The sequence below is a fragment of the Daucus carota genome, chromosome 9 (assembly GCF_001625215.2).
Source record: "Daucus carota subsp. sativus chromosome 9, DH1 v3.0, whole genome shotgun sequence".
Lineage (NCBI taxonomy): Eukaryota > Viridiplantae > Streptophyta > Magnoliopsida > Apiales > Apiaceae > Daucus > Daucus carota.
The window spans coordinates 18,283,195-18,294,666 of NC_030389.2; the positions used below are offsets into that span (position 1 = coordinate 18,283,195).

At 38.1% G+C, this 11,472-nt stretch overlaps 1 protein-coding gene across 1 annotated transcript; it reads right to left on the minus strand.

Moving 5' to 3' along the window:
- Positions 1–1,495: 1,495 nt before the first annotated feature.
- Positions 1,496–2,107, minus strand: LOC135149451 (uncharacterized). The gene has a single exon (XM_064085179.1). It carries the CDS (start codon positions 2,105–2,107, stop codon positions 1,496–1,498), a length of 612 nt encoding a protein of 203 aa, XP_063941249.1.
- Between the last annotated feature and the right edge of the window lie 9,365 nt (positions 2,108–11,472).

Here is an 11,472-nt window from a genome sequence, read left to right on the forward strand (position 1 = left end):
TATTGACTAGATTGAAGTTGGAAACAATTTTTAGCTTCATTCCGGTCTCGTTTGAAGTTGAAAACAACTTGTAGCTTCATTTTCGGTTGTTTGAAATTGGAATCAACTTGTAGTTTCATTCTTCACTCGTTTGAGCCCGGAAACAACTTGTAGCTTCACTATTGACTAGATTAAAGTTGGAAACAATTTTTAGCTTCATTCCGGACTCGTTTGAAGTTGAAAACAACTTGTAGTTTCATATTCGGTTGTTTGAAATTGGAATCAACTTGTAATTTCATTCTTGACGCGTTTGAGCTCGGAAACAACTTGTAGCTTCATTATTGACTATATTGAAGTTGAAAACAACTTGTAGCTTCATTCCATACTCGTTTGAAGTTGAAAACAACTTGTAGCTTCATTTTCGGTTGTTTGAAATTGGAATCAACTTGTACTTTCATTCTTGACTCGTTTGAGCCCGGAAACAACTTGTACCTTTATTATTGACTAGATTGAAGTTGGAAACAACTTGTAACTTCATTTTCAGTTGTTTGAAATTGGAATCAACTTGTAGTTTCATTCTTCACTCGTTTGAGGCCGGAAACAACTTGTAGCTTCACTATTGACTAGATTAAAGTTGGAAACAATTTTTAGCTTCATTCCGGACTCGTTTGAAGTTGAAAACAACTTGTAGGTTCATATTCGGTTGTTTGAAATTGGAATCAACTTGTAGTTTCATTCTTGACTCGTTTGAGCGCGGAAACAACTTGTAGCTTCATTATTGACTATATTGAAGTTGAAAACAACTTGTAGCTTCATTCCATACTCGTTTGAAGTTGAAAACAACTTGTAGCTTCATTTTCGGTTGTTTGAAATTGGAATCAACTTGTACTTTCATTCTTGACTCGTTTGAGCCCGGAAACAATTTGTAGCTTCATTATTGACTAGATTGAAGTTGGAAACAACTTGTAGCTTCATCCCATGCTCGTTTGAAGTTGAAAACAAGTTGTAGCTTCATTTTCGGTTGTTTAAAATTGGAATCAACTTGTAGTTTCATTTTTTTTTTGCTAAATAAAGATTTTATAAAAGGAAAAAGATTACAATTCTAGGGGCATACCCCGCGATAGGAAAAGCCAAGAGCGAACAAGGCCAAACAAACAAGAAAAGAAAATACAAAAGGTTTTCAACCAGGCATACAAACGGTCATAAAACAGGACCCACCAAACTAATACCTCCAAACTAACAGTTCAGAAAATAAAGCTAAGCAAAGAGATGTCCAAGCGCGTAGCTTTAATAAAAGCATCACATGAGAACAATCTATTTTTCATCATCTCGTGGATTTTCCTAATGATAACAGGCGGCGAATAAACACCAGGAGAATGCAAACGACAATTCCTCTCCATCCAAACATAATAAAAAGTGGCAGAGATAAATAAATAGGCAATGTGAGTGCGAACCGAATCTGCAATAGATGTAAGGACACTTCCCGTGCAAATATCATTCCATGAAGTAGAGACATTCATGGGGCACGCATTAAGAATAGACCTTGTGTAAACACAGTCGCAGAAAAGATGCTTGTGAGTTTCATTGGTTGTCCACAGAGAACGCAAACTTGACAAACATTCATGCTAAAGTTCTGCATCCTGTCCTTAGTAAGAAGTCTTTCCCGCATAATAAGCCAAGAGATGAGAGCAAACTTAGCAACTCTGAACTTGCTCCAAACAAACGGTAACCACAAGGGGGGAATACAACGGCTGCGAATAGAATGATAAATGGCAGAAATATTGACTATTCTACCACCTCCATTATCCCAGACTAGACGATCAAAACCCCGAATCGAAATATTGTCACAGAAAGTACGAAGATCACGCACTGGTTGGTAATTACTAACACCCAAAACCCATACACCATCATTTTGAATACTACCAATAGTCGCCAACGATTGTGAATTGAGAGCAGAAATTATAGAAGCATCAAACTGATGTAGCAGAGGTTTACTGTTAATCCACGGGTCATGCCATAAAAGAAAACCAGAATCATTGCCAGGAATATATTTGATGAACTCAGCAGCTTTAGAACGACAATTTAGAATATTTCTCCATACCCAAGAGCTCTTCTCAGGAACCGACATAGTCCAAAACCCTTTGCACTTAAGTTCATAACAATAAATCCAGTTAATCCACAAGGATTAAGCTTTAGAAATAATCCTCCATAACTGAAAAATGGCAGCAGCTTCATTCCAAGTAGAAAAATTAGAGACACCCAAACCTCCTTCGTCTTTCGGAAAACAACAATCTTTCCAAGCAATCTTGTGAACACACCTGGTTGTTAAGTTACCAGCCCAAAGAAATCTTGACAATATACTATTAATTTTCTTTACTACCAAAACAGGCAGAAAAAGAAGCATGCGAGCCCAATAACTATGAAAAGCTCCCAGAATGGAGGTGATAAGCTGAAGACGCCCCGCTTGGCTAATACATCTATTAGTCCACATCTCAATTCGACTACAAATTCTGTGAATTAGAGGCTGACAATCTCTTGCAGATAATCTCTTGGTCAGAAGAGGCACACCTAGATAAGTAATTGGTAGCTGTCCCTCGGCAAAACCAGAATGCATCAAGACCGCCAACCTAACATCAACAGACACATTCCCAAAGAAAGCATGGCATTTCTCAGGGTTAAGATTCAGTCCAGAGACGGAGGAGAACAATCTGACAGCATCAATCAACACTTTAAAAGACTGTAAATCACCTTTACAGAAAACCAATAAGTCATCAGCGAACACAAGATGAGTTAAATTCAGTTTACTACATCTCCAATGGTAAGAGAAGCTGCTGCCTTCCATAACTTTTGCAAAACAGATGTTAAGAACTTCCATTGCTAAAACAAAGAGATAAGGACTAATAGGGTCTCCCTGCCGAAGGCCAGACTTAGCAGAAAAATATCCCTCGAGAGCACCATTCACTTTAACAGAATGCATACATGAAGTAACACAAACACGAATCCAGTTGATAAACAAACTCGAGAAGTTCATGGCAGCCAAAACATTGAAAATAAAAGACCAATTTAAGGTGTCAAAAGCCTTCCTAATGTCAAGCTTGCAAGCAATACGAGAAGGACCCGATTGAAGATGGTAATCTCGACATAAAGATTGAGCTAGGAAGACATTATCTCCAAGACATCTTCCAGGAACAAATGCGGTCTGATTTAAAGAAACAAGAGATGGCATTACTGAAGACATTCGATGAGCAATCATCTTTCCAATACACTTATAAATTGCATTACAGCATGAAATGGGGCGAAAATGTCTCATGTGGGTGGCATTGGATACCTTCGGAATAAGAGCAATAGCTGAGGAGTTTATTATTCTGGGAAGCTGACCAGTTGCAAAGAAATGTAGAATAGCATTAGAAGTGTCTTTACCAACAATGTGCCACGTTTTGACAAAAAATTCCGGGGGAAAACCATCAGGGCCTGGACTCTTTCCCTTAGCCATTGCCTTAAAAGTTTTGAACACATCATCAGCAGTGAAAGGCTTGTCAATCGCCAACTTTTCATCATTAGTCAACTGTTTTAAGCTCTGCAACTCAGGCCAATTAACAAAGTCCTCATTTATATCGAAGCTAGTCCCAAGGAGATTTTTGTAGTAGTCAATAGCAACCGCAGAAATATTAGCATGCCCGACATGCACAGCACCCGTATCATCCGTAATACTTAAGATCTTATTGGTGTTCCAACGACCTTTGCAAGAATTATAGAAGAACTTACAATTATTATCACCATGTTTAAGCCATCTAATTCTGGATTTCTGCCTCAAGAATACTTCTTCGGCACAAAGAGCTTTCTGCAGTTGTAAACAGAGTACACCTTCATCTTGTCTCTGCGTATAAGAAGGTAAGCTTGGGAGAGATGCTTGAAATTGAAGGAGATCAGCCCTGGCCTGAGTGACTATGTTATGCAGATTACCACCACTACTATTGATTTCTTTTAGAGCAGACTTAACTCTTTTCAACTTAGTAGTAAGAGTGTACCACAAATTTCCACAAACAGGAGCACTCCAAGCAGCTTGAACAGTAGATAAAAACAATTCATTGTCCATGACATGTTGGAACAACTGGAAAGGTTTGTGAATATTCTCACGAACAATGCCTAAGTGAACGCCCGCAGGACTATGATCTGACAGCCCTCTTGGGAGAAAATAAGCCAAAGACAAATCAAAAGTAGTGAGCCAAGAATCATTTACCATTACTCTATCCAATTTACGAGTTACTGGTTCAGAAAGATTGCCATCCCACCAAGTAAAAACAGGCCCAAGATACCTCAAATCAGTCAACCCCAAAGAAGAAACACAGCTGCTAAATTCATCATAATAAATTCTGCGACGTGGCATATTACCGTTAGTTTCAAAGGAGTGCAGAAATGTGTTAAAATCACCCATTAAGCACCTTGGAGGCATGTTACCGTCAGAATAGCGCTGCTGGAGACTTGCCAAATCAGACCAAAGTTGCCTACGCAAAATACCATCGGTGTAGGCATAAATCATAGTGAGAAGACAGGAGGAATTACCATCGACATGGGCAACCTCACAGGTGATGTGCTGGGTAGAGGAGTCAAGAAGGTTCACTCTCCAAAGAGTCTCATCCCATCCAAACCAAATACGACCATTATTGTGAAACCCATAGTTGAAAAACCATTTGTACCGAGGTGCAATAATCGCAGATAAGCAATTAGCGTCTTCCTGTTTAACATGAGTCTCCAAAAGGGCTGTAATACCAAATTTGTTGACGCTCAAAAAGTCTTGAACAAAAGACACTTTATTATTCAGCCCCCGAACATTGTAGGAACAAAAATCCACTATCATAAAAAATTAAGATAGAGGAGGGGTATCAATACCCCTAGAGGCTTTCAACCTCTTCTTCTGAGATTTAGTCAGCTTCTTTGGAGTGACTTTAGGATCAGATTGTTCAGAAGTCCCGCGTTTCACATCAATTTCATCCACAACTCTCAAATTTCTAAAAGTTACCGGAGGTGAAGGGGAGGCTTCAAAATCAGAAGGAGACCCAGCCTTCTTTCTCTTAACATCAGTCCATTCATTTTCTTTACTTGGCGTAGCCTTAACAGATCCCTCCAGCACATCATGTTTATCAGCTACAGTAGCATTATTCGAAGTATTCTCAGACTCCTTTGGAAGGGGTACTTCAACAGGAGATGATTCTTTTGGCTTCCAAATACGAATAATCTTCGGGCAAGCAGCTGTGGAGTGACCTAAAGAGTTGCAACCAGAGCAAAAGAGAGGTTTCACAGGATAAGAAATTGATACTTTCACAGAGGAACGAACCATGGTAACAGGGTCCAAAACAGCAGCTTGAATATCAGAAGGGAGTGGATCACCAAGATTATAGCGCACTTGCATTTTGGCAAAAGGTAGCAAGTCCAGCTTCGCAGTGAGAGGGTCAGCTCCAATAGGCTCCCCAACAACACTAGCTAAACGAGCAAGTCCCTCTTCGGTCCAATAACAATCAGGCACATTGGATAGCTTTATCCAAAGCGGCATAGTAGTAATGGTGGACAAACCAGGTTTCATACCCCAAGCAGTAACTATCATAGGCCGACGACTTATATACCAAGTGCCTCGTGAGAGGACTTCGTTAACACCAGATTCATCAGCAAATCGAAAGACATAAGTAGAGACATCCTTTTGACAAACCGAGATTAATCCCTTGGATTTCCAGAATTGAAAAGCAAATTCAGATACAATTTTGTAAGAGTGAGAACCTTTCGAAAAAGTGCCAACAACACAATTCCTGAATTTTTCATTTCCCTTCATGAGTACTTAATCTGGAGGATTAACTTCCATGGAACCCTTATCTACAGGATAATACTTAAAATTAACTCTCGGAGAAGTTTCAGATTTTACCACATTAGCCCAAGAAGCACGCTCAGCTCCCTTACCTTGAACATTACCAGAAATTTCAGCATCAACAGAGGGCTTTTTGCTGTGAGGCAAACCCACAGACTCCTTTCGAGCATCATTAGCCACTTTAGTCACATCACAATTCAGAGCTTCACCTTGAGTAGGCATTTCCTCAAACACTTCTCGAGCGTCAGCTTTTGCTTTCAATTTATCCACAAAGGGGTCGCATCTAGCTTTACCAACAGCTTGACTAAGCTGTGGGAGACCAAATTCATCCCTAACAGGTAAACGAGGTCCAAACCCATCAAGATTCATACTCTCATAAACCTGCTCCTCCGAAAACCCCTTTGATTTAAGAAACCCCAAAACACTAGTAAGCTTACTACGCGCTGTCAAAAGAGCATCCCGTTCATGTTTCGAAGACCTCAACACCGCTTGTACCGTGGCGCTAGTCTCACTCTTTGAGATATCACGAGCTGCACGAGGTGAGAGATTCTCCTCATCACTCGAAACATAGTCCTCAATAGTGACCTGGTCCATCACAGGGATACCACCCGAGCTACTAACATGGAAGTTAGAATGAACACCACCAAGTGGGTTAGTCTCAAGATGCACAGCATGAACATCTTTACTAGCTCCCGAGAGGATTTCGTGAAGAACATCTCCCCGGACAGCAAATGGACCACCCGAGCTGAAAACCCCATCTTCAAGCCTAGCACCATCGTGATCAATTGGACACCCATCAGGATCACGGTTACTCATGATAGTAGATAAATAAGTGTTTAATAATAATAATAGTAAGAAATTTAGGTGTAGATATGGTGAAAAAAGCGATAAGGTTAAAGGGTTTGAGATTGAGAAAGAAAGAGGCGGCTGTGGATTAAGGGTTAGGGTTTGGGTTCTATCCTAGAGAGAAGGGAGAGGAAATTTCTAGAGAGAGAAACATTTTTTGGAAACAACTTGTAACTTGTAGTTTCATTCTTGGCTCGTTTGAGCCCAGAAACAACTTGTAGCTTCATTATTGACTAGATTGAAGTTGGAAATAATTTTTAGCTTCATTCCGGACTCGTTTGAAGTTGAAAACAACTTGTAGCTTCATTTTCGGTTGTTTGAAATTGGAATCAACTTGTAGTTTCATTCTTGACTCGTTTGAGCCTGGAAACAACTTGTTGCTTCACTATTGACTAGACTGAAGTTGGAAACAATTTTTAGCTTCATTCCGGACTCGTTTGAAGTTGAAAACAACTTGTAGCTTCATTTTTGGTTATTTGAAATTGCAATTAACTTGTAGTTGCATTTTTGACTCGTTTTAGCCTGGAAACAACTTGTAGCTTCATTATTGACTAGATTGAAGTTGGAAATAATTTTTAGCTTCATTCCGGACTCGTTTGAAGTTGAAAACAACTTGTAGCTTCATTTTCGGTTGTTTGAAATTGGAATCAACTTATAGTTTAATTCTTCACTCGTTTGAGCCCGGAAACAACTTGTAGCTTCACTATTGACTAGATTAAAGTTGGAAACAATTTTTAGCTTCATTCCGGACTCGTTTGAAGTTGAAAAAACCTTGTAGTTTCATATTCGGTTGTTTGAAATTGGAATAAACTTGTAGTTTCATTCTTGACTCGTTTGAGCCCGGAAACAACTTGTAGCTTCATTATTGACTATATTGAAGTTTTTTTTTTTTTTTTGCTAAATTTCAACATCACACCACAGAGGTTCATGATCGACTATATTGAAGTTGGAAACAACTTGTAGCTTCATTCCATACTCGTTTGAAGTTGAAAACAACTTGTAGCTTCATTTTCGGTTGTTTGAAATTGGAATCAACTTGTACTTCCATTCTTGACTCGTTTGAGCCCGGAAACAACTTGTAGCTTTATTATTGACTAGATTGAAGTTGGAAACACTTGTAGCTTCATTTTCAGTTGTTTGAAATTGGAATCAACTTGTAGTTTCATTCTTCACTCGTTTGAGCCCGGAAACAACTTGTAGCTTCACTATTGACTAGATTAAAGTTGGAAACAATTTTTAGCTTGATTCCGGACTCGTTTGAAGTTGAAAACAACTTGTAGGTTCATATTCGGTTGTTTGAAATTGGAATCAACTTGTAGTTTCATTCGTGACTCGTTTGAGCCCGAAAATAACTTGTAGCTTCATTATTAACTAGATTGAAGTTGGAAACAACTTTTTTTTTGCTAAATGAGTTGGAAACAACTAGTAACTTCATTCCGGACTTGTTTGAAGTTGACACCAACTTGTATCTTCATTTTCAGTTGTTTGAAATTCAAATCAACTTGTAGTTTCAATCTTGACTCGTTTGAGCCCGGAAACAACTTGTAGATTCATTGTTGACTAGATTGAAGTTGGAATCAACTTGTAGCTTCATTTTCGGTTGTTTGAAATTGGAATCAACTTGTAGTTTCAATCTTGGCCCGTTTGAGCCCGGAAACAACTTGTAGATTCATTATTGACTAGATTGAAGTTGGAAACAACTTGTAGCTTCATTTTCAGTTGTTTGAAATTGGAATCAACTTGTAGTTTCATTCTTCACTCGTTTGAGCCCGGAAACAACTTGTAGCTTCACTATTGACTAGATTAAAGTTGGAAACAATTTTTAGCTTGATTCCGGACTCGTTTGAAGTTGAAAACAACTTGTAGGTTCATATTCGGTTGTTTGAAATTGGAATCAACTTGTAGTTTCATTCGTGACTCGTTTGAGCCCGAAAACAACTTGTAGCTTCATTATTAACTAGATTGAAGTTGGAAACAACTTTTTTTTTGCTAAATGAGTTGGAAACAACTAGTAACTTCATTCCGGACTTGTTTGAAGTTGACACCAACTTGTATCTTCATTTTCAGTTGTTTGAAATTCAAATCAACTTGTAGTTTCAATCTTGACTCGTTTGAGCCCGGAAACAACTTGTAGATTCATTTTTGACTAGATTGAAGTTGGAATCAACTTGTAGCTTCATTTTCGGTTGTTTGAAATTGGAATCAACTTGTAGTTTCAATCTTGGCCCGTTTGAGCCCGGAAACAACTTGTAGATTCATTATTGACTAGATTGAAGTTGGAAACACTTGTAGCTTCATTTTCGGTTGTTTGAAATTGGAATCGACTTGTAGTTTCATTCTTGACTCGTTTGAGCCTGGAAACAACTTATAGTTTCATTATTGACTATATTTAAGTTGAAAATAAGTTTTTAGCTTCATTTCGGACTCGTTTGAAGTTGAAAATAACCTGTAGCTTCATTTTCGGTTGTTTGAAATTGAAATCAACTTGTACTTTCATTCTCGACTCGTTTGAGCCCGGAAACAACTTGTAACTTCTCTATTGACCAGATTGAAGTTGGAAATAATTTTTAGCTTCATTCTGGACTCGTTTGAAGTTGAAAACAACTTGTAGGTTCATATTCAGTTGTTTGAAATTGGAATCAACTTGTAGTTTCATTCTTGACTCGTTTGAGCCTGGAAACAACTTGTAGCTTCATTATTGACTAGATTGAAGTTGGAAACAACTTGTAGCTTCATCCCATACTCGTTTGAAGTTGAAAACAAGTTGTAGCTTCATTTCGGTTGTTTGAAATTGGAATCAACTTGTAGTTTCATTCTTGGCTCGTTTGAGCCCAGAACAACTTGTAGCTTCACTATTGACTGGATTGAAGTTGGAAACAATTTTTAGCTTCATTCCGGACTCGTTTGAAGTTGAAAACAACTTGTAGCTTCATTCTGGACTCATGTGAAGTTGAAAACAACTTATAGCTGCATTTTCGGTTATTAGATATTGGAATCAACTTGTAGTTTGATTCTGACTCGTTTGAGCCTAGAAACAACTTGTAGATTCATTATTGACTAGATTAAAGTTGGAAAAACTTGTAGCTTCATTTCGGTTGTTTGAAATTGGAATCGACTTGTAGTTTCATTCTTGACTCGTTTGAGCCTGGAAACAACTTATAGTTTCATTATTGACTATATTTTAAGTTGAAAATAATTTTTAGCTTCATTCGGACTCGTTTGAAGTTGAAAATAACCTGTAGCTTCATTTTCGGTTGTGTTGAAATTGCAATCAACTTGTACTTTCATTCTCGACTCGTTTGAGCCCGGAGGAGGAACAACTTTTGGTTAGATTCTCTTTGACCAGATTGAAGTTGGAAATATTTTTTTAGCTCAGTCTGGACTCGTTTGAAGTTGAAACTTGTAGGTTCATATTAGTGTTTGAAATTGGAATCAACTTGTAGTTCATCTTGACTCGTTTGAGCCCGGAACACAACTTGTAGCTTCATTATTGACTAAGATTGAAGTTGGAAACAACTTGTAGCGTGCATCCCATGACTCGTTGAAGTTGAAAACAAGTTTAGTTTTAGCTTCTTTTTTCGGTTGTTGAAAATTGGAATGCAACTTGTAGTTTTTTTCATCTTGGCTCGTTTGAGGCCCCGAAACACTGTAGCGTTCACTATTGACTTTGTTGACTGTGAAGTTGGAAACCAATTTTTAGCTTTCAAATTCCGGACTCAGTTTGAAGTTGAAAACAACTTGGTAGTTCATTCTGGACTCATGTGAAGTTGAAACACGATAGCTTAGCTAGCTTAGCTTCGCTAAGCAATTTTTCGGTCCTGTCTTGTGAAGTATTGGAAATCAACTTAGAGTTTGATTTCTTGACTCGTTTGAAGCCTAGAAACAACTTGGATTAGCTTCACACTATTGACTGAATTGGAAGTGTGAAACAATTTTTGCAATTTATGTGTTTCTTCAATTGCACCTTTCGGACTCGTTTTGAAGTTGAAAAACAACTTAGCGAGCTGAACTTCATTTTCGGCTTTTGTTGTTTGAAATTGCAATAACTTGTAATTTTGCATTCTCTTCTGACTCTTGAGCTTTTAGATAAACTTTTTAAGGAAAAAAATAAGCCTGAAACACTTGAGCTTCATTTTTGACTAATGAAGTTGGAAACAATTTTTGAGCTTCATTCTGGACGTCGTTTGAAGTTGAAAACAACTTGTAGCTTCATTTTTCGGTTGTTTGAAATTGGAATCAACTTGGTTCACTTTCATTTCATTGTATGTTCATGTTTGAGAGCCCGGAAACAACTTGTAGCGTTATTATTGACTAGATTGAAAGTTTGAAGAACTGTTTTTTTGCTAAATTAGTTGGAAACAGCTTGTAACTTCAATTCCGGACCTGTTTAAAGTCGAAACCAACTTTGTAGCGATCAGTTTTCGCGGTTTGTTTGAAATTACAATCAACGTGTAGTTTCAATCTTGACTCGTTTGAGGCCCCGAACACTTGAGAGTCATTATTGACTATATTGAAGTGGAAAAATTAGAGGCTCATTTTCGGTTGTTTTTGAAGTGGAATCAACTGTGTAGTTTCATTCTTGACTCGTTTGAGCCAGAAAACAACTTGTAAGCTTCATTATTGACTAGATTGAAGGGTGGAAACCCAGTTTTTTGCTAATGAGTTGGAACAACTTGTAACTTTCATTCCGGACGGGTTCGAAGTTGACACCAATCGGATCTTCATTGTCAGTTGTTTAACTTAGAAATCAAACTTGTAGTTGCAATCTTGACTCCGTTTGAGCCCCGGAA